We start from the raw sequence: 24,879 nt of genomic DNA, 5'->3' as shown, positions 1-24,879 counted from the left end.
TCAAATATGTAGTGGAAATATCAGGTTCAGTAACCAAGAAATTGATCCTTTATCTCCAAATTAAAAATATCTAGATTAAAATAAAATACCAAAACAAAGAATAAAATACCTATCATACCTCTAGAACAGTTATGCCTCACTTCACTGTGGGCGAAGAGTGTATCTCATTCCCTAATTTGCCATAGCACACCTTGAGTTCTAGACTGCTGCTTCTGAGAGATGCAGAAGACCTAAGTCCATCTGATCCAAACTAGGACAAATTAGGTAACTTCTCATTTTTCTAATGCGGTAAAATTAAAACAAACACATACCTTTCAGTGTTATGTGATGATCTGTCTGTTGCCTACGACCCATCTCTTTCTAGCCTGTCAGTAAGTAGGGCTCTCAAAAGTCACGCTAAACTAAATAGAATGGAGTAGATGGAGTGAACTTTACATAGCAGAAAGTCAACTTGAAGATGAACCCTCTAACACAAAATCCTTTTTGTGATATGAAAAGGTTAGTCAGCTCTGCACTCAACAGGACGCTCACTTTTGGTCACATCAGTTCTATTATAATTAACCTCCTTTACCCAAAATGGGAAACTACTGTTTTGGAACCTGACAGCTTTTAAGTTGCAAGGGCTCCTAGACAACAAGGAACAAATTCAGTAAGACTGAAGCTAGGTTATTTGGGTCAATATCAGGCAGCTGAGATTGAGAACAAGGTTTCTTAAGAAAAGTAGGCGGGGCTTCCCTGGTGGCACAGTGGTTGAGAGTTCGCCTGCCGATGCAGGGGACACAGGTTCGTGCCCCAGTCCGGGAAGATCCCACATGCCGCGGAGCGGCTAGGCCCGTGAGCCATGGCCACTGAGCCTGCGCGTCCGGAGCCTGTGCTCCGCAATGGGAGAGGCCACAACAGTGAGAGGCCCGCTTACCGCAAAAAAAAAAAAAAAAGAAAGAAAAGTAGGCGTTCAGAGGCACCTGGTAGAGAGGCTGGGAGCAGATGTATCATACATTTTTTTCTTTCAATAAACCCAATGTGTGCATATATCTAAAGGATGAAGGAGTTTCTGAACAGAACAATTACAAACATTTTTTCAATGTTTATCATATGACAAGTAGTATGCTAAGCACTCTGCATGGATTAGCTTATTTAATCATGACAACAAGCATGTGAGGTAGCTACTGTTATTATGTATACTTTACAAGTGAAGAAATCGAAGCACAGAAAGGTTATGAACTTGTTCAGAGTTATATTGCTAAGTTTATGTAGGTGAATGCCAGGTTAGCTTTGGCTCTGAGGCTAGTGGGGGAATGATTTCGTGGGAATGCCTAAAACAATTAAGTTGAAAAAATATATGGTGTAAGAGTGAGTGTCTGAGTGTGTGTTTGTAGGCATGTGTATGATGTTTTTTTGTTCCTCTCCAATGTTTGATCAGGTTATATGCTTTATACAGTTGTTCCCTTTGAACCCTGTGGAGAAAGGTTAGGGGATTTGTCTTCATGGAATGTTAACTGTGTTCATGTGAATACTAAAATTATATAGTCAAATTATCCACCTAAGACTGCAGCGTTAACTAGATTACAGTGCTAAGACAGACAGATTCTGTGTTCAACATGAAGGATCTATAAGAAGATACTTCTAGCATATAGTTACACAAAGCTTCCCTCTAATGTATTCCACCAAATTACTTGTCTGCTCTAATAAATAGCAAGTTTCAATATATTATTATGCTCCTAATTTTTAGGAAACTAATTTCTACTGATTCTTCAAATTAATTTAGGTTTGTTAAAACTCTGAACACTAGCTGATTAGATTCAAACTATCTCAAGAAGCCAGTGAAATAAAAAGATTATATTTCTAGGGCTCAGAAATCTGTTCTAATTTTTATATATAGACATGACTGGGCCTCCTGTCTTGTTCTTCTATTCCAAAAGGTGGAGCAAGCAGCAGGGTCCCAAAGACCTAAAAATTCTGAATGTTTTTCCTCTTGGGAAGAGCAGGCCCAGCTGAAGGAAAGGAAGAACTTTTCCTACTCCCAATAGGCTGACTCATATTAAGACATATCTCAAGATATATTCATATATATTGCCCACTTAAATATATTTACAAAAAAGGGGGTAAATAATTCATAGATCAGAATATGTATACCTTTATAATCCAATATCCTCATTTCACAGTTAACAGAACTGAGTCTAAGAAACATAAATGACATAAATGTTTCCTATGTTTACTATTAAAAATACATTTTATATAATTGTATCATTATGGATGTGCCATTTTCTGATTTTTAAAAAATTACTTTGTTGTACATTTTACGTGTATTATTCCCCTCACATGCGCTAACACAGTCCACAATTTTGTGATTTTAGTTACAATATTCAATTTTGATTAACACACAACAGTTTAACTCCTCAACTGTTAGATATTTATACTGCTTCTCATTTTTCTTTATTAAAAATATTGATGGTGCAGCTACAAATATCTTAACGTATAACAGTACTCCTCTTTTACCCCCTGTGTGTAATTTTATGAAAATAAAGAGTATTTTTAGGTCAAAAATAGTGGTCATTTTATGATCTTCATTGTATACTGCTAAATTCCTCTCCAAAACGACTGGCAATTTACTCAATTACGTCTAAGCCTACATCTCCAAAAATCCTAGTCTTTTCTTGTAGCTGGTAGTGAGTTTCCATATGCTCTCAATCTCTATAATTCTGGGAAAATGTGATAATGGTTCCTAATTACTAGTTATGAATTTCTAGATAATGCCATTAAAACTGAATTTGATTTTATTTAAGATATTTACATCTATGTTTATAAATGAGATTCCTCTCATGTCGCTTTTTTAGGTGCTCACTTTAGCACACATTTTAGGATCAAATTTATCTCACATAATAACTAAGGAATCTCCTAGTTTGTTTTCCCAAGTCTGTCAAGCCCTCCTTCAATTCCTCCACGTTGCAATCAGAACGACCTTTTAAAAACTCAAGTCTCACAGACCTACTAGAGAATGGATTTGAGGATACGGGGAGGGGGAAGGGTAAGCTGGGACGAAGTGAGAGAGTGGCATGGACATATATACACTACCAAATGTAAAATAGATAGCTAGTGGGAAGCAGCCGCATAGCACAGGGAGATCAGCTTGGTGCTTTGTGACCACCTAGAGGGGTGGGGTAGGGAGGGTGGGAAGGAGGGAGATGCAAGAGGGAGGAGATATGGGAATGTATGTATATGTATAGCTGATTCACTTTGTTATAAAGCAGAAACTAACACAGCATTGTAAAGCAATTATACTCCAATAAAGATGTTTAAAACAAAACAAAACAAAACTCAAGTCTCATTATATCCCTTTCTTAATATCTTTAATGGTCTCCCATCCCATTACTTTTATGATACAGTCCAAAAATCTTAACTTGGTCTATACAGTTCTGGAACATCTGGCCATGTATATCTCATTCTCTCCTACTTTGGGGTCTTCAAATGCATGCACCTTGGGACTGCCACTCCCTCTCCCAGCTAAATTTTATGGAGCTACTCTTAAATGTCACTGAAGTCCACCACTAATTTAGAGCTCCCTCACTATCCAGCTCACTTTATTCAAAATTACTTATTGAATGTCTGATCCCTCTGGTAAACTGCAGAAAAAACTATAAGAGCAAAGACCCTTTTCTCAGGTGAGCAGTAAGCAGGCATTCTTTATCTCAGGAGTTTGAGAACTTGATACTGTATATACTGTCTCCCTACCAGTGTATATACCAAAGATAAGGACCAGTTCTTATGTATCTTGCACCCAAAGTTTAGCACAGCATCTTACACTCAATTAAGAGTTCAACGGATTTATATCAACATGTAATACAAAGAGCAAACTTAGTAAAGTCTGTGTCTGGCAAATACTCCTTAATATTATAACATAGAACATTATAAATATGTTTATACAATAGAATATAATTAGAAGAGGCAACCACACATCACAAAAACATAGCCATACGGACTTCTAGAGTCCCTTGTTGAAAATTCATCAGAAATGCTGAGTTAAAGTAGTTGACTCATTGGAAAGACTTATAAAATTGAATAAGTTAAGTTCTTTAAATACTTTGAAGTGAAGAAATCTCCTCTGCAGAGACTTCAAAGAAGAAAAACCCAGCAAAGATCACAACACCTAAATATTTTCTGCTTTTCCCACTTGCTTTATTATGTCCAAATAATCCTAAAGTCTCCAGGAAATGCCCATGTGTCCACTGGCATATGCCCAACCAGAACTATCAACCCCAAACACTACCTCCTTTCCACGACAGTGGATCATCTCTTTAAACATCTCATCCTTGGATTCTAATGTTTTATGGCATTATTAACTTTCAAAATCAACTCTCATTTATTGTAGATACACTGAAAGCCTAAACAAAGAGATCTAAAAAGGTAAAAGAGGGACAGCTATGGAATAAATAAGTAATGGGATGGCTATGGAACAGGTAAGTAACAGGGAACACATTAAAGTAAAACAATGTTTCTAACTGATCAACTTCTGCTACCAAAAGCACATCTGTACAGTGACAATAACAGAAGTATTCACCTCACAGAGGTATTATAAAAAATAAATGAGTTAACGCACATGAAATGCTTAGTGTCTGGCACTACTATCATGTTATTTTTTTATTTCTCATTAGGCAGCTAGAAGTTATAAAGTAAGTTAAGTAAATAAAAACCTGGGCCAGCATTCTGGGCCAAGAAGAGACCTCCTAGTTTATTCATGGCTGACAACAGCCTCTATATATGTACATTTCTAGGGAAGTTCCTGATATCCCAACATTATTACTTTCCCCATCCTAATAGGCAGGAAGTTCCTCATAACATCTAAAACTATTTTAGTTAAAATTTTTTGTCTACTTCTTTTATTTTTTATTAGTAGGAAAAGAAAGGTGGTTTCTGTCATTTAAATGAAAATGATGACTTTAAATGTATAAGGGAAGTACGTAAATCAAATTGCTTTTATTGTCATTAGAAAAAAATAATTTCTACTAACATAAAAAGATGGCAAATCTGATAGAAAGAAAAGTAATAAAAAAAACCTTAGGAAATAAGTCACCTCAAGCAGAATCATGGGGAATCAAAGAATAACCTTACATTATAGACTGAATGTTTTGCATCTCCCTGTCAATTCATCCTAACCCCTGATGTGATGGTACTGGGAAATGGGGCCTTTGGAAAATAATTAGGTCACAATGGTGGAGGACTCATTAAATGGGATTAGTGCCCTTACAGACAGCTCCCTCATTCCTTCTGCCATGTGAGGACACACCAAGAAGACGACCATCTATGAACTAGGAAGCAGGCTCTCACCAGACACCAAATCTGCCAGTGCCTTGATACTGGACTTCCCAGCCTTCAGAACTGTAAGAAATAAATGTTTGGGAACTCTGCCTAAGGCACTGTGGTAACCTAAATGGGAGGGAAATCCAAAAGGGAGGGGATATCTGTATGTGCATGGCTGATTCATTTTGTTGTGCAGTGGAGGCTAACACAACACTGTAAGGCAACCACACTACAATAAAAATTAATAATAAAAAAAGATATTATGTTAGCCTTGTTAAGAAACTGAAACTTGATTTTAAGTGCAATGGGAAACCACTGGAGGATTCTGATCAAGAAAGTGACATAAAATGTTTTTAAAAAAGGAGAGAGAAAATTGGTCATAAATTAGATATAAACAAAGGAAAAAACACTTGAAGTTCATTTTTTAAAAATACAAGTAATTTGTGTTTTAAGACTGCAGAACCTATTGTACAATAATCTAATCTACTAAAGTTGTCACTAAAAACAGGTTGAAATAATTTCAATTTGAAGTTAGATGAATTGCACTGATTAAGCTCTTACTAGTACAAATATATTACAACCCAGGAGGGCCCTGAGTGAGAACAAGCAATTGGCATCAACCTAAGGAAAATACCTCTTACTCAAGAAATTTAATACCAATTGAAAGTACTTATAAGATACGTACTGGTAAGAAAACAACTGAGATAAATTTGAAAGCGCTCAACTAGCCTGTTTTGAGCACTGACTGACTTCGGACAAGTTGCTTAATCTCTGTATGCTGTTTCCTATAAGTTGAGACATACTAACAGCCTGTAGAAGAGTCAATGTATATAAAGTACTCAAAAGAGTATTTGGCACAAAGCAAGTGCTCAATAAGTATTAGCTGCTGCAATTTAAAAAAAAAAAAAAGAAAGAAATTGTTGTTTAAGTGATCCGTCTGTGATATTTTTGTTATGGCAGCCCTAACAGACCGAGACTCCCTCTGACCAAGAGGTGATGTTGCTTTCTACAGCAACACAAAACTGCCCTGAAGTTTTCCTGCTTTCATTTTTCTCTACTTCTGTGATTGATCCTAAATGGCCACCTAATGATTTTTATAGAAGAAAAGACATACAAAAAACAGGTAGATTGGAGAGAGAAGTTGGAAGGAGGAGAAGATGATTTGGCTACTATAGGGGATTCATTTGGCTCCATTTGGAGCCAACATGATGATAATCTTCTAATCTCTTCAGAAACGTTGCCTTCAAGTGAACCTCTCGTTATATACCCCTCACTAAAATGTGGAGTTATTGAAAATTAGTCTGAACATGCATCCTTACATTTTTGGTTCCTGCCTAGTTCCTTTTGCTTTCTGTCTCTATGAATTTGGCTACTTTGGATATTTCATATAAATGGAATCATACACTTTGTGACCTATTGCATCTGACTTCTTTCATTTAGCATAATGTTTTCAAAGCCCCTCCATGTTGTACCAGTATCAGTACTTCATTCCTTTTCATAGCCGAATAATATTCCATTGTATATATAATACATTTTGTTTATCCATTCATCAGTTGATGGGCATTTGGGTTGTTTCCCCTTTTGGCTATGGTGATATTGCTGCTATGCATAATCAGTACACGTTTTTGTTTAAACACCTGTTTTCAATTACTTTGGGTATGTACTCAGGAACAGAATTGCTGGGTCATATGGTAATTCTTTTTAACTTTTTGAGGACCCACCAAACTGTTTTCCACAGAGGTAGCACCATTTTACATGCCCACCAGCAATGTACAAGGTTCTAATTTCTCTATATCCTCACCAACGTTTGTTATTTTCCATTTTATTGATTAAAGTTATCCAGTGGGTACGGAGTAACATTGCACTGTGGTTTTAAATTTACATTTCCCTAATGGTTAATGATGTTGAGCATCTTCTCAGGTGCTTATTGGTCATTTGCATACCTTCTCTAGAGAAATATCTATTTAAATCCTTTGCCCATTCTAAAATTGGGTTTTTTTTAGTTAGGTTGTAAATTCTTTGATATATTCTGGATACTAGTCCCTTAGCAGATATATGATTTGCAAATATTATCTTCCATTGTATAGGTTGTCTTTTACTTTCTTGATAGTGCCTTTTGAAACAAAAAAGTTTTAATTCTGATGAAGTCTAATTTATCTATTTTTCTTTTGTTGCTTGTTTCTTCGATATCATATTTAACTATGGTGCTTCTTTTGATAGCTAAAATATGTCAATGTTGGCTTTAATTTTTATTATATTAATCACTATAATTATCAACTTACCACCATATGCCAGGCATTTTATATGTGCTCTTTCAGTTCCTTCTCTCCCCGCCCCCCCGCCCCTCTTGCTCTTACTCTCATTCTCCCTCTCTCTGACCTAGTTGGTATTGGGCCATTTTCTAGAGAAAAAAAAAAAGTTCAAAAGGGGAATTTTCTCAAAGTCATTCAGTAGGATATTGATAGAGGCAAGATTCAAACCCAGCTTTGTCTAATTGTACAGACCCTACTCTTTTTTCTCTACTGCACTGTATTTCATTATTAAATAGCATAGTATAAAGTTTTTGATTTTGGCAACAAAAGAGGAAATGCATATTGTATTAGTTTTCTATTGCCTCCATAATAGACTGCCACAAATTTAGTGGTCTAAGCAACACAAATTTATTATCTTACAGTTCTATAGGTCAGAAATACAACACGGGTTTCCACCAACAAAAATCAAGGTGTTGGCAGGGCTGCATTCCTTTCTGGAGCCTTGAGGGGAGGACTGGTTTCCTTGCCCATTTAGGTTGTTGACAGAATTCAGTTTCTTGCGGTTATAGGACTGAGATCCCCATTTCCTTGCTGGCTGTCAGCTATTCCTAGTCATTCCTAGCCTCTGGAGGCCACCTGTACTCTTTTGCTCATGGCCTCATTCTTCTACCTTCTAAACCAACAAGGTTGGTCAAATCCCTCTCACACTTTGAATTTCTCTTTTTTCTTCCATCTTGTCTCTCTCTTCTGCTTTTAAGGACTCACAGGATTAGATGTGACTCACCCAGATAATTCCAGGATAATCTGCTCAAGGTCCTTAACATCACAACATCTGTGAAATCTCTTTTGTCCTAAAGGTAGCATGGACAGGTCACAGGGATTAATACGTGGACATCTTTGGGGGAACAGGGCATTTATTCTGCTGTACACGCACACACACACACCCCCTTATATTTTTTCCTCAGCTAGGTAAATATACAGAGTAAGGAGAACAGAGAACTAACAGAACTGATAGAACAGAAGACTGGTAGAGCCCTTGAAGTACAATATTAAGGGATAGGCAGAAGAAAAGAAACCCACCCACTCCCGCCCCTGCAAAAAAGAGCCTGAGAAGAAGCAATTGAAGAGGTAGATCCAGAGGTATCTTAAAGATTCTTGTGTGAAGTTTTGCCTGCTCTTGACTTACTGATTTCCTCTTTAAACTTGGAAACAATTCTCTCAAAGCTCTTTTGCCCAGTCTTTTACCTCCTAATCCAGCCATCGTTAATAGTGCTGATTCTTGGGCAGTGACCAGACAAATTTCAATTCTGCACATAATATCCTGAAATATCTCAGAACACTGAGCCAATGAATTGCTAAATTGGCTGAACATTCAGAGACCTCTTTTCCAGGAACATCTTGCTCCAGGCAATAGAATAATAGATTATGCTAGAACTCCCTAAAGCAAGGTAGCTGTGGAAAGCTGCAATACCTTGATGGCAGATTCCACTGCTGGCAAGTAAGATCCTGACCTCAGGTTTTCAAAAGGAGAAACTAAGCAGGGAATCTCCTGGTGTCAATACTTTTTCCCCCCAACTGAGTCAATAAGTTCTATGAGATACAGACTTGTGGAGTGATAAGTATTAATTTAACTAAAAGATTTCAGTGAATCCTGTGTTATAAGCTGAGGATAATCAGTGACAGTAAAGCCAAAAAGCTTCCTATTAAATACATGCTATCTTCTAAAATTGAAATATAGGCATATAGGAATTCTAAGCAAGTACATATGGGAAGTTAAGGAAGAAACCATCTTGAAGAGGACAAGTTTAAAGCTAGTAAGGATGAACCAAAATCAGAGGACACGAGAGATCAAACAGAACATGAAGATTAACCTAATCTTTTCATTTTACTTTGGGGAAATTAAAATACAAGCAAGCGACTTTCCCAAAATAACCTGGTTGCTGGCAACATCACAGATATCCTGACTTCCCCTTCAATATTCTACATCCTGGGATGGTCCATAGTGGGTGGCTCTACTATCAGTTGCTAAATGGATTCTTTTCTCAGCCACTTTATCCTGGGACCTCAGTGAGGATGACAAAAATGTGGGTGAAGCACTGCCACTCACAATGCTTTAACACTGTGAGCAATTCTAGCCTCGCTCTACTGGAAACTCAGTTCTATGACCTCTGAGGCTAAACAACATCTTTTCAAATGTATTAGGGGATGCCTTAGGAAAACCAATGAACTGTAGGTCGCTCCCAGGGGCTAGCATGCCTAGAAGACCAGGAGACAGTACACAACTCAAAACTCAATAGCTCTGCATAAGAGATTTTGAGGTGTGTGTATGAATGTAAAATTACCACTAGATTCTGGGGAATGAAAGTGGGAAAGAGGAAGTAGGAAAAAAGGTGAATGGTTTCACCTCTGCCACTTCTGATCTGTGCCAAGATTTTTTTGGTTCTATTACCTCATAAAAAGCGGGAGCCACAATAAAGAAATCTCTGAAACTTATGCTCCCCAGCACACTACAGGATACAACTAACATAAAACCACAGCTATTTTCTTCTGTTCCAGACTGGGAAATTAAAAAAAACAAAAAAACCACATTTTAAGGAGTCAGTTGGCCTATCTAGGCCACCCAACCCTAGCATCTATGCAATTAGCCAGTCACAGATTTAACAATTAAATCCTATGATCCCCGTCCAGGCAACTTGCTACTTAAGGATAGTGAGCTGTTGCCAGTTGCCTTTTGTAAAAGAAGTGGGAGATCTCAGCAGGCTAGATCCTCCACAGATCACCCTCCTTTCTCTGGGTTTTTGTGGGCCTAAAGCCCTCCAGACACAAACAACTGTATTGAGAAAGGACATGAAGAAAAAGGACATGAAGAAAGCCACAAAGGGACTAAATAGCCTTGAATATCTTATTTCAGATTTCTCTGCCACTTCTCAGGATGAGCTACTGAATTTATAGATTCTAATTGTAGGTTACACAGTTAAAATATCTCTTGCTGTTGTTGTTATACAAAATACTGTATTTGGACTACCACAGTGCCTCTCTCTCCTTGGTACATTCACACTCATTATCCAGGGTGTCACATTCACCTGGTATCCTTTGATTTCCCAAACTCTCCATATCTCATCATACTCTACTGTACTCTGCTGGAAAAAGAGGTTACTCTGCCCCTTCATAACACTAAAAGTCCTCTGTAAAAGTCACAACACGCTTCTGCAATCAGGAGTCAATTTTCCATTTACCAAAACAGTGCTCCCCAACATGTTCTGTTGACTTACTTTGACCATTTTTAAGTGACTTCTGCATTTCTTGATAAGCTGGGTTGTCTCAAGTCTCACTGCCAACTTGTGATCAGAAACTGTGGCACCCGGCTCACAGTTTACCTCTCCAGACTTAATATCATCATCATCACCAACATCTGGGTAATATGTGATTAGAGAGAGACACTTATCAGCAGGTATCTATCAATCTATATTATGAAGCAAAGAAATCCATAACCAAGAACACTTTTAGGAAATATCCTTTTTCTACTTCATTGAAAGGTAGAGTCCAACATGCACAACGCACTTTTAAACCGCTGATTAAAAACTTTCTGAAATCCCTACTTTTAATGCTGTATATCAGGTTGCTTTGTAGAACAATTCATGTCTAAAGGCTATTAACCTGTAAATACTTAAAACTAAGGCAAACATGTAGAGATTACATTTTTTTCCTTCAACAATACTTCCTGAAGGCCTACCATATGCTAGGAATTGTTCTAGGCACTAAGAATAAAGTTGTTCACAAAATGGGCAAAATCTCTACCCCCATGAAATCATTTTCTAGTGGAGGGAAAACGAATTAAATAAGATCTGTAAGATATATAATATACTAGAAGATAATAAATCGTTCAGAGAAAACTGAAGCAGGGAAAAGGATAGAGTTTTGCTTTGGTTTTGGTTTGGTGGTGGGGTGGCAGGGGTAGTGGGAGAGTGAAATTACAACCTTAAATAGGAAAGGCCTCTATGAAAAGGTGAACTTTAAATGACTTGAATAAAGACCTGAGGAAGATAAAGGAGCAAGAACTACAGGTATCTGGAAAAGGGCCTTCTAGGAAGAGTCGATATCAAGTGCAAAGGCCTTGAGATGGGCCTGTACCTGACATATTTGAAAAACAATAAGGAGGCTATCAGAGCCAGAGCAGAGTGAGGAGAAAAGAAGTAGGAGATGAGGTCAGACAGTTAAGAGGTAGTATGTGTGTGTGCCTGAAAATTCTATAGTATCTTGTAGGTCATTAAAAGGACTTAGGCTTTTACTTAGAGTGAAATGGGAAGTCATTGTGAGGTTGTGGACAGAGGACTGATGTGATCTGACTTCTGTTTTAACTGTTTCATGCTGGTTGCCATATTGAGATCAGTCTATAGAAGGGCAAAGTCACAACCATGGAGACTAGTTAAGAAACCACTGCAAGAATACAATGAGAAATAATTATTACTTGAATCATGAGAAAAGAAATGATAGTTATAAATGGCTGGTTTCTGGATATATTTTGAAGGGAGGGAAAACACGGCTTGCTGATAGACTGGATGTGGGATGTGAGAGAAAGAAAGGAGTCAAGGATGACTTCAAGATTTCTATTCCTAGAAGAAAGACCAGAATTGCCATTAATTGAGGTGAAGAAGACTGCAGAAGGAACAGGCAGGAACTTAGTTTTAGAACATTTTAAATTATAATAGGATATAACACATTAAGATTTTTTTTATTATTTATACAGGATGAAGATAAGTATATTTCTGGCATGGAGAATAAGGCCATGTTACATTTTCAACGCATTAATCACTTTCATTCAAAATTCCTAACTGCCTCAGCAGGAATTATTTGTAAACAAGAAGTCATTCTAAAAAAGATTTCAACATCTTGAATTGGTTTCAGAGTTTGGACTGACATTCTGGCCTAATTTTGGAGCTCAGTTAGGTGGGATACATGCATCTCAGACAGATACAACAAGGATGAAATGCTGGATGAACTCTAAGGGTGCACATGCATTAAGAAAAATGGCCCCCATCTGGGCACAGACATAGAAAGGGAACATCTGATACTTGAACTCAGGTGCTCACCAGGGTTGGAAGAATATGACCAAGTGTTTCATCTGAGAAGTTATCTCCTGTTGAAGCAGTGAGAATAATTTACCAGGTGAGGAGCTATTTTCCTTTTCAGCATGAACCTTCTAGCTGCATGGTGCTGTTCCTAGGTAGGCTTCCCTCTTGACTCTCACTATAGAACGTCCTCCCTATGCTAGGGTACAGGGACTACCAGCTAAGTTCCCTTTCCCCATATTTGCTCCTTCCTTTCCTCAGGGTTGTGACCTCTGCACTTCATTTAACAAGATTAAAGTGAAAATGAAGAGCATGGTGTGGGAGGAAAATAATGAACACTATTTATTTAAGGGAGTTTGAGTACAAATATTATTCAGAAATTCAATCTAATTCCATTTACTTCTGAAATGACACAAAACAATATTAAGTCAATGCATTCAGAAAGCAGTTATGAAAGCATAATACCTAATAGGAACTATGTTACCCACTGGAGGAGGGGGAATTTGAGGATAAATGAAACAGGGATCCTGCCCTTGGTGAACTCAGAATCTAATGGGGAAGGCAGATGATTAAACAAGTAATTACAAAGGAATTAGTAATGAAGGGACATATAAAATGTCAGGGATCCAAAGGGGGAACAATTAAATCTGTCTGAGGAGGTTGGGAAGAATTTATAAAGGAGATGACATTTGAGCCAAGCAGTTTAGGAAGGGAAGGAGTTTGTCACTTTATTAAGGGAGAGCACTCTGTGACAGGCAGAGGGGGCCTAAAGCTTGTCCAGTTTTTGGATCAGGGAGGTGTAAAGAGTGGTCCTGGTAGAGATTACAGGGGGAAAAATGACAGGAAAAGGAGATGAGAGAGACAAGCTGGGACCAGACTTGCTTTGCTAGGAGTTTGTCCTTTGTTCACTAGGCAACAGAGAGCTCTCAGGCTTTTTAAGCAAGTAAATGACATAATCATAATTGTGTTTTTAAAAATCAGTAGGGAGCTTCCGGGAAGATGGCGGAAGAGTAAGACGCGGAGATCACGTTCCTCCCCACAGATACACCAGAAATACATCTACGCGTGGAACAACTCCTACAGAACACCTACTGAACGCTGGCAGAAGACCTCAGACCTCCCAAAAGGCAAGAAACTCCCCACGTACCTGGGTAGGGCAAAAGAAAAAACTAAACAGAGACAAAAGGATAGGGACGGGTCCTGCACCAGCGGGAGAGAGCTGTGAAGGAGGAAAAGTGTCCACACACCAGGAAGCCCCTTCGCGGGTGGAGACTTCGGGAGGCGGAGTGGGGGAGCTTGGGAGCCGCGGAGGAGAGCACAGCAACAGGGGTGCGGAGGGCAAAGCGGACAGATTCCAGCGCAGAGGATCGGTGCCGACCGGCACTCACCAGCCGAGAGGCTTGTCTGCTCGCCCGCCGGGGCGGGCGGGACTGGGAGCTGAGGCTCCGGCTTTTGTCGGAGCGCCGGGAGAGGACTGAGGTTGGCGGCGTGAACACAGCCTGCAGGGCGTTAGTGCACCGCGGCTGGCCGGGAGAGAGTCCGGGGAGAAGTCTGGAACTGCCGAAGAGGCAAGAGACTTTTACGTCCCTCTTTGTTTCCTGGTGCGCGAGGAGAGGGGATTAAGAACGCTGCTTGAGAGAGCTCCAGGGACGGGCGCGAGCCGCGGCTAAAAGTGCGGAGCCCAGAGACAGACATGAGACGCTAGGACCGCTGCTGCCGCCACCGGGAGGCCTGTGTGCGAACACAGGTCACTAGCCACACGCCCTTCCGGGGAGCCTGTGCAGCCCGCCACTGCCAGGGTCCCGGGATCTAGGGACAACTCCCCCGGGAGAACGCACAGGCGCGCCTCAGGCTGCAACGTCTCGCCGGCCTCTGCCGCCGCAGGCCCGCCCCACACTCCGTGCCCCTCCCTACCCCCGGGCCTGAGTGAGCCAGAGCCTCCGAATCAGCGGCTCCTTTAACCCCGTCCTGTCTGAGCAAAGAACAGACGCCCTCCGGCGACCTACACGCACAGGCGGGGCTAAATCCAAAGCTGAGCCCCTGGGAGCTGTGAGAACAAAGACGAGAAACGGAAATCTCTCCCAGCAGCCTCAGAAGCAGCGGATTAAAGCTCCACAATCAACTTGATATACCCTGCATCTGTGGAATACCTGAATAGACAACCAATCATCCCAAATTAAGGAGCCCTGTGGATGAAAGGCTCTTGGTGCTGCAGCCAGGAGTCAGTGCTGTGCCTCTGAGGTGGGAGAGCCAACTTCAGGACACTGATCCACAAGAGACCTCCCAGCTGCACATAATATCAAACAGCAAAAATTTCCGAGAGATCTCCATCTCAACGCCAGCACCCAGCTTCACTCAACGACCAGCAAGCTACAGTGCTGGACATCCTATGCCAAACAACTAGCAAGACAGGAACACAACCCCACCCATTAGCAGAGAGGCGGCCCAAAATCATAATAAGTCTACAGACACCCCAAAACACACCACCAGACGTGGACCTGCCCACCAGAAAGACAAGATTTAGCCTCATCCACCAGAACACAGGCACTAGTACCCTCCACCAGGAAGCCTACACAACCCACTGAACCAACCTTAGCCACTGGGGACAGACACAAAAAACAACAGGAACTACGAACCTTCAGCCTGCAAAAAAGGAGACCCCAAACACAGTAAGATAAGCAAAATGAAAAGACAGAAAAACACACCGCAGATGAAGGAGCAAGATAAAAACCCATCAGACCTAACAAATGAAGAGGAAATAGGCAGTCTACCTGAAAAAGAATTCAGAATAATGATAGTAAGGTTGATCCGAAATCTTGGAGATAGAATGGACAATAGAATGGACAAAATGCAAGAATCAGTTAACAAGGACCTAGAAGAACTAAAGATGAAACAAGCAACGATGAACAACACAATAAATGAAATTAAAAGTACTCTAGATGGGATCAATAGCAGAATAACTGAGGCAGAAGAACGGATAAGTGACCTGGAAGATAAAATAGTGGAAATAACTACTGCAGAGCAGAATAAAGAAAAAAGAATGAAAAGAACTGAGGACAGTCTCAGAGACCTCTGGGACAACATTAAACGTACCAACATTCGAATTATAGGGGTTCCAGAAGAAGAAGGGAAAAGAAAGGGACTGAGAAAATATTTGAAGAGATTATAGTTGAAAACTTCCCTAATATGGGAAAGGAAATAGTTAATCAAGTCCAGGAAGCACAGAGAGTCCCATACAGGATAAATCCAAGGAGAAATACGCCAAGACACATATTAATCAAACTGTCAAAAATTAAATACAAAGAAAACATATTAAAAGCAGCAAGGGAAAAACAACAAATAACACACAAGGGAATCCCCATAAGGTTAACAGCTGATCTTTCAGCAGAAACTCTGCAAGCCAGAAGGGAGTGGCAGGACATATTGAAAGTGTTGAAGGAGAAAAACCTGCAACCAAGATTACTCTACCCAGCAAGGATCTCATTCAGATTTGATGGAGAAATTAAAACCTTTAGAGACAAGCAAAAGCTGAGAGAGTTCAGCACCACCAAACCAGCTCTACAACAACTGCTAAAGGAACTTCTCTAGGCAAGAAACACAAAAGAAGGAAAAGACCTACAATAACAAAACTGGTCGTGGAACCCTCAACTCTAAGCCCCCAGGGAGAGATTCAATGGCTAAAGTGGATGTGGAAAGAAGTTCCAGTTCCTAACAGATTTGATCGGCGGCGAGTATCAGTCTGTGCTGAGACCTATAACCCTGATGAGGAAGAGGAGAATACTGATCCAAGGGTGATTCATCCTAAAACTGATCAACAGAGGTGCAGACTTCAGGAAGCTTGCAAAGATATTCTTCTTTTCAAAAATCTTGATCAGGAACAGCTTTCTCAAGTCCTCGATGCCATGTTTGAAAGGACAGTCAAAGTTGATGAGCACGTCATTGACCAAGGAGATGATGGGGACAACTTTTATGTCATTGAACGTACCTATACTAGATTCAGCTGGTCCCCTGTCTCGTCGAGCCTTTTGCTCGTTCAGGAAAGTGTTCAAGAATGTACTACTTGGACTTCCCTGGTGGCGCAGTGGTTAAGAATCCGCCCGCAAATGCAGGGGACACAGGTTCGAGCCCTGGTCCAGGAAGATCCCACATGCCGCAGAGCACCTAAGCCCGACTTAGCACCACAACTACTGAGCCTGCGCTGTAGAGCCCGCGAGCCACAACTACTGAGCCCACGCACCACAACTACTGAAGCCTGCGCGCCTAGAGCCTGCGCTCTGCAACAACAGAAGCCACCGCAATGAGAAGCCTGCGCACCTCAACGAAGAGTAGCTCCTGCTCGCCGCAACTAGAGAAAGCCCGCGTGCAGCAAAGAAGACCCAATGCAGCCAAAAATAAATAAATAATTAATTAATTAAAAAAAAATAAACGTTAAAAAAAAATAATAAAAAAAATAAAAATCAGTAGGTAGCAGAATGAAAGAAAAGAAATAAAAGATGCTCAATGGTAGTAGCATAAGACAGATCAAGAGAAGAAGTAAGAATAAAATAGTTTCATACTTAATAGAAAGAACCATGAACATACCCACTATCCACTTCCATTCGCCTTCCCCATTCCCCAAGCCTATCATTACCTCCTCCAATGAAATTAACTGTCTTCTTTCACTATCATTTCATCAAGCAGACAGGGAAAGAAAAGAGGTTCACACAGATAGATAGATGTAGGAAGGCAGCATTCCAGAGAAAACACATGTAAAACCACCTTCTCTCTTTTAATGATTTCAATCAGAGGCTTTAAGGGAAGGAAAAATTAAGAGCATCATATGGAACTCTAATCACACTTGGATTTAGAACAGGGAAGCACACACACTACAAATGCTATATTGACAGATGATTAGCAGTATACACTCTAAAAGGAACGATACGTCTCCCCTTGCCTCATAACACACATTCACTTTCAGTGATGTTGTTAATTTACTACTGCCTGAGATAGTCCTTTTTAATATAGCCTTGGTGTACCAGTAGCTTCTGAGAACCACTTTCTCCCCACTGTCTCTCCAAGTCTCTTGCGGTGCTAAGTCACAGAATACTACAGACTATACTAGCAGTAGCTTTTAAGGCAGCCAGAACATTGCTGTAGAGAACCTGCTACTTGTCTTCATCAGGCCCAAAGCATCAGAACTCTGGGAAGAATCTGGGAGGCCTCTTTCTGGTTGATGTTTAGCTTAGGTGAACACCCACACCTCAATCTTCAGATTAAGTCTCTAGAGCATATTTTTTTAGCATACTCTGGAAAATAGAGACCTCACACCTTAGCTCTTCTAGCCAATAGCCGGCTAATTTGCTCTTTCTATAGTAACACTGGAGACAAACAATGGTTTGAACATTTTTTATTATTAGCAGGGAATTAAATTTCACACACAATTTTAGAGACATCATGAAGAGTGAATCTCAAATGTTTTGGTCACAGAATGCTTTTATAAAACTAAATAAACAAAAGAAACAAAATCAGCTCCTACTGACCCATTAACCAGAAAGGCAAGAATCATCACTTCTAATGGCTCAGCAATGTCTCCCTCTTTCAAACTCATGCAATGCTTGCACAATACTTAATTTGTTACTTAAACATATACATTTTACTAGTAGTTAACTTTTATAAATATCAGTCTTGTATTTCTTACTAGATTGTAATAAGCTAACGTTAAATTAGAGGTGCATCAAATCAGATTGCAAAAAACCTATCACAGGACAGGGCAATAAGAATTGAAAACCAGACATTGATAAATTCATGCCCTTACTGATGTTCATGGGCTACTCAATTTTTTTTAATGTGTAGCAAAAAAAAGACATGGAATAAAAAAATAAAGGTACCCTCATACCTATCGTATTAACCAAACACTTAAAATTTATAATTTATAGACTCAGTGTTGGTCAGGCTGCTGTAAAACTAGTGCACGAATACACTGCTAGGTGTACTTTAATTGGTATAATAACCCTTTGTTATAGGAACCAACAATACATTTAAAAGCCATAAAAATGTTTTTATAACTCTTACATAAAGAAATTACCTTAAGGAAAAATTCAGGTTAAAAAAAAGGCTATAAGTATGAACACATATATTATAATTTAAATATAAAAAGAAAACATTAGAAATAACTTGTAAGTTCAAAAATAATAGTGGCTAATTAAATGATGGGATATAAAACTGATGTACCATTCATAATAAAAACTCTAAGCAAATTAAGAATTAAGAGAAACTTCCTCAACTGATGAAGAGCATAAAAAACTTACACCTATTATTATATTTAATGGTGTAAGACTGAATACTTTCCCATTAAGATCAGGAATAAGCAAGGATATCTGCTCTCAGCACTTCTATTTAACATTGTACTGGAGGTCCTGGTGCAACAAGGCAAGAAACAGAAGGCATCTACGTTGGAAAGGCAGAAGTAAAACTGTCTTTATTCACAGATGTCATAACTGTCTACCTAGAAAATCCCAAAGAATGTATAAAATACTACTAGATCTAATAAGTGAGTTCAGAAAGTTTGAGATTCAAGATCAACATACAAAAACCAATTGTGTTTCTATATACTAGCAATGAACAATTAAAAACTGACATAAAACAATAGCATTTAAAATGTACATGAAATACTCTGATTAATTCTAACAAAATATTTGCAAGATTTGCTGAAAAACTACAAAGCACTGATAAAAGAAATCAAAGACATAAATAAATGGAGAGATAGACTATGTACATGGATTAGAAGACTCAATATTGTCAGAATGTCAATTCTCTCCAAAGTGATCTATGAATTTGATAAAATCCTAGTCAAAATTCCATCAAGGTTTTTTTGTAGGAATTGACAAGCTGATTCTAAAATATATATGTAAAGGACCTAGAGTAAATAAACAATTTTGAAAAAGAAAAAAACAGTTAGAGGACTCATACCATAGTACCTGATTTCAAGATTTAATATAAAAGTAAGATCAAGACATAGCAAAAGGATAGACACACAGATCAACGGAACAAAGTATAGAGTCCAGAAATAGAACAATACATATATAGTCAGTTGACTTTTGATAAAGGTGTCAAAGCAAATCAATAAAAATACATACTCTTTTTAACAAATGGTGCTGGAACAACTATACATTCTATATAAAAATATGAATCTTGACCATATTGTACATTATATTGAAAAGTTAACTCAGAATGTGTCAACAGAGATGAAATGTAAAAAAACCTAACACTATATATAACAGTCCTAGAAGAAAAATAGGAGATAATCTTTGTGACTTTGGGTTAGGCAAAAATTTCTTAACATAGGACACATGGAGCAGGAGCCATGAAAGAAAAAAATGATGTCACTGAGAACTGTATTTTATTAAGATAAAAACACTCAAACTTTTAGAGAAATACTATTAAGAAAATTAAAAGCTACAGACTAGGGGGAAAATGTTGTCAAACACATATCTAATAGTGAACTGTTAATCACAATATATAAAAATCTTTTACAACTCAATAATAATTATTTTTAAAACTGGATGAAAGATTTGAACAAACACCTCACAAAAGAAGAGATACAGATGTCAAATAAGCACAAAAAATAATGTTCAGCATCAACAGTCATTACATGAATGCAAATTAAAACCACCACAAGATACTACAACATACCTACTAAAATGGTAAAAATGAAAAGAAAATTGACAACACCAAATATTAGCAAGGGTGCAGAGCAACTGCAACTCTCATATATCGCTGGTGAAAATGTAAAGTGGTAAAGCCACTTTGAAAACAGTTTGATAGTTTCTTATAAAGTTAAAAATATACTTACCATATGACTCAGTAATCCCACTCCTAAGTACTCTAGAGAAATGAAAACATATGTCCACATAAAAACCTTTACACAAATCTTTATTGTGGCTTTTTTTCATGATATCCCCAAACTGGGAACAATCCAAATATTCATTGACTGGTAAATGAGTCAACAAATTATCCCCATAATGGAATATTATTCTGCAATAAAAATGAAGAAACTACTAATATATGCAACAATATGAATGAATCTCTACTAACATATGCAACAATATGAATGAACCTCAAAAGCATCATGCTAAGTGAAAGAGGCCAAAATGAAGAGTATGGTTCCATTTATATGCATTATTCCATTTAAATGACAAAACTGTAGCATCAGAGATCAGAACAGTCATTGCCAGGAGCTGGGAGTAGAAAGAGGAGACTCATTGCAAAGAGGCATAAAGGAATTTTCTGAGTAATGGAAACATTCTGCATGTTGATTTGGGTGGTAGTTACACAACTGCACAAGTTTGCAAAAATTTACAGAGCTGTATGTCTAAGAAGGATGAATTTTACTATATGTTAATTATGACTCAACAAACCAACAAACACATAAAAGACTGTCACACCAAGTGTTGAAGAGAATGTGGAACAACTGGAACTCTCATTCACTGCTGACAGGTATGGAAAATGGTACAACCACTTTGGAAAATAGTTTGACATTTAAAAAAAAAGTTAAATGTATACTTCAACAATTCCACTCCTAGTATTACTCAAGAGAAATAAAAACATATCAATATATCTACACAAGCACTTGTACATGAATGTTCATTAGCCTTATTCATAACAGTGTGAAATTGGAAACAACAAAATGTTCACAAATATAGCAGATGAATGACCAAATAAAGTATGACATATCCATATAAAGAATATCACTCATCAATAAAAAGGAATGAACTATTGATACATCCAATACCATGGATGATCTTTTTTTTTAACCTGTGTATGTTTGTTTATTTATTTTCTTATTAGTCATCCATTTTATACACATCAGTGTATACATGTCAATCCCAAACTCCCAGTTCATCACACACACACCCTCACCCCTTGCCGCTTTCTCCCCTTGGTGTCCATGTTTTTTCTCTACTTCTAGGTCTCAATTTCTGCTCTGCAAACCGGTTCATCTGTACCATTTTCTAGGTTCCACATATATGCATTAATATACGATATATGTTTTTCTCTTTCTGACTTACTTCACTCTGTATGACAGTCTCTAGATGCATCCATGTCTCTACAAATGACCTAATTTTGTTCCTTTTTATGGCTGAGTGATATTCCATTGTATATGTGTACCACATCATCTTTATCCATTCATCTGTCAATGGGCATTTAGGTTGCTTCCATGACCTGGTTATTGTAAATACTGCTGCAATGAGCACTGGGGTGCATGTGTCTTTTTGAACTATGGTTTTCTTAGGGTGTATGCCCAGTAGTGGGATTGCTGGCTTATATGGTAATTCTATTTTTAGTTTTTTAAGGAACCTACATGCTGTTCTCCATGGTGGCTGTATTAATTTATATTCCCACCAACAGTGCAAGAGGGGTTCCCTTTTCTCCACACCCTCTCCAGCATTTGTTGTCTGTAGATTTTCTGATGATGCCCATTCTAACTGGTGTGAGGTGACACATCATTGTAGTTTTGATTTGCATTTCTCTAATAATTAGTGATGTTGAGCAGCTTTTCATGTGCCTCTTGGCCATCTGTATGTCTTCTTTGGAGAAATGTCTATTTAGGTCTTCTGCCCACTTCTTGATTGGGTTGTTTGTTTTTTTAATATTGAGCTGCATGAACTGTTTATATATTTTGGAGATTAATCCTTTGTCTGTTGATTCATTTGCAAATATTTTCTCCCATTCTGAGGGCTGTCTTTTCGTCTTGTTAACTCCTCCCCAGTTAAGAGGCTGATATAGCTTTTGCTGTGGAAAAGCTTTTAAGTTTCATTAGGTCCCATTTGTTTATTTTTGTTTTTATTTCCATTACTCTAGGAGGTGGATCAAAAAAGATCTTGCTGTGATTTATGTCAAAGAGTGTTCTTCCTCTGTCTTCCTCTAGGAGTTTTATAGTGTCTGGTCTTACATTTAGGTGTCTAATCCATTTTGAGTTTATTTTTGTGTATGGTGTTAGGGAGTGTTCTAATTTCATTCTTTTACATGAAAGCTGTCCAGTTTTCCCAGCACCACTTATTGAAGAGACTGTCTTTTCTCCATTGTATATCTTTGTCTCCTTTTTCATAGATTAGTTGACCATAGGTGTGTGGGTTTATCTCTGGGATTTCTATCCTGTTCCATTGATCTATTTTTCTGTTTTTGTGCCAGTACTATATTGTCTTGATTACTATAGCTTTGTAGTATAGTCTGAAGTCAGGGAGTCTGATTCCTCCAGCTCCGTTTTTTTCCCTCAAGACTGCTTTGGCTATTCGGGGTCTTTTGTGTCTCCATACAAATTTTAAGATTTTTTTGTTCTAGTTCTGTAAAAAATGCCATTGGTAATTTGATAGGGATTGCATTGAATCTGTCCATGGATGAATCTTAAAACATTATGCTGTATGAAATTCCCTTTCTGGAATTTTACATAAATTTGAGAGCTGGATGTATCAATAGTTTATTCTTTTTATTGATGAGCGATATTTCTTTATATGGGTATAGCATAATTTATTTAGTCATTTACCTGTTATATTTATGAACTAACCTACTGGAAACATTTCTTAGGCTATAAAAATAAAGGTTTTATAGCTTATAAGACTTATAATCCTGGAGTAAGCATTAAATATTTACTGGAATTTGCAGCTACAGGAGTCCCATTTTCCTGATGTTTAAGGAGTTGAGACAAAGAAGGGAGACACTAGAAGTTTAACAGGCCAAAAAAGAGTTTTCTTTCTCCATCCTTAAGGGGTTTGGAAAACTGCTTACATAGCAGTTAGAAGAGACTCCAAACAGCTCTCTGCTAACCTACTGGGAACAGATCCTAAATCCTTGGATCGATTGGGATCTTGCCTATATAACTAGTCACCAGAGCCAGTTTTTCTTTTCCACTGGATATTCTTAGCAAATGTTACAGTGTAAAATATCAAAAGGCAGTATCATAAGCTATTCTAAGAAAGTGAGCTGTCCTTTGACACCAATGCTATCCAGAAGGGCTTCAAGCCCAAGTTTAATTTCATTTCATGTGTAAGAATCCCTTAGTCACATCTTAAAATGCCGTATCATCTCTGTCTCTCTCTCCATATTTGCAAAGAGTTATTTTGCTCCTGAAATGAAGAAAGACCAAGAAGGAAATAATCCTGGCTAATCAAGGAGGGACTACTTTAAGAGATAAGCGTCCCATTGATATAGCTGTGTGATTGTGTAGGAAACTTGTTCCTTTGCAGCTCTCTGCTTGCTGATAGGTGTCCTACAGAAAGACTCCTTCCTGGGTATGGCTGCCTCAGAATCAGTCTTTCTGGATTGTCCCTTTGCCTCTTCAACTCACTCACTCTGGCTTGCTTCCCACTGTAGTTCTTTCTTTCACTTGGTTCCTGTTCCATCTTTGCTTGCCCCCTTGGGACTTGATACTTTAGTCCTTTTGGTTCCCTGTCTTTACTGATGCTGTCTGGTTCCCCTTTCATAGTTTGTTCTACGTCATTTCTTTACTGGTTTCTGAACTTGCCTAGTAGGAGGGTTTTAACCCTCAGATCAGGGTTCTGGACACTCTTTTTGTTCCTTGTTCCCCAGGCGCCTATGCTTGTAATGGTGGCTCCCAGATAGCTAACTCTCTTACAGCTATGGGGGGCTTCTTTCTTGGCAAACTGAAATATGCCCCAATTCCCTACATCTAGCCCTTTGTTGTCACTCTCTGCTGCCCTCCAGCGGCTATCAGTAGGATACACTTGTCAGAAATTAGTTCCAAGGCCTGGCTCTACTGTCCTTTCTGTGGCCTATGAGCGTCCTCTAATAGGACACTAGACAGTGTAGTTAATGCAGATGAGATTTGTGTTCAGAACCCAATAGGCTTTAACTCAGCCAGCACTACCACAACAGCCTCTGATTCCACTGCTACTCCCAGGGAAATTCATTGGTGATGACTTTCCTGTCCTTTCTCTTGAAGATGTGATTATCTGAGAAATTCACAAATTCCAGGTTTATGGGTATGCATATCCATGCTGTGTTGGAAGTAAGAAAGAGACCTCCTGAGTTTCTGAGGCTTGGCTTCTTGGGAAAGCAGAGAGCAGTGCAGTGGCTCAGGCTAGCCTAGCAGCTGGCCTCACAGACTACCTAGGTCTTTTATTGTTTAGCACGAGGATCACAAATGCTGTCTATGAGCTAAGGTAGAAATAACCAGGTGGCTTACTATGCTACGCTTATTAGCTCTTCACACAAGAGTTGAAATGGAATGCAACTCTAGCCTCTGAACTGAGAGACTTTACTATGAG

General features: G+C 38.7%; 1 protein-coding gene across 7 annotated transcripts in view; it reads right to left on the bottom strand.

The window, feature by feature from the left end:
• EXOC6B (exocyst complex component 6B) overlaps nucleotides 1–24,879 on the bottom strand; it is a 708,873-nt gene that overhangs the window by 139,207 nt on the left and 544,787 nt on the right. The window contains exon 21 of one of the 7 annotated variants that reach the window (XM_060309974.2): nucleotides 20,448–20,479. The exons of the other annotated variants lie outside the window; for them this stretch is intronic. Within the exon in view, the coding sequence (XP_060165957.1) occupies nucleotides 20,471–20,479 (9 nt within the window). The 3' untranslated portion in view covers nucleotides 20,448–20,470. The remainder of the gene's footprint in view (nucleotides 1–20,447; nucleotides 20,480–24,879) is intronic. 7 annotated transcript variants of the gene reach the window in all.

This window comes from Globicephala melas, chromosome 12 (genome assembly GCF_963455315.2).
Source record: "Globicephala melas chromosome 12, mGloMel1.2, whole genome shotgun sequence".
Taxonomy (NCBI): Eukaryota; Metazoa; Chordata; class Mammalia; order Artiodactyla; family Delphinidae; genus Globicephala; species Globicephala melas.
The sequence above is the reverse complement of the archived record's forward strand: the minus strand, read 5'-3'. Positions and strand labels throughout refer to the sequence as shown.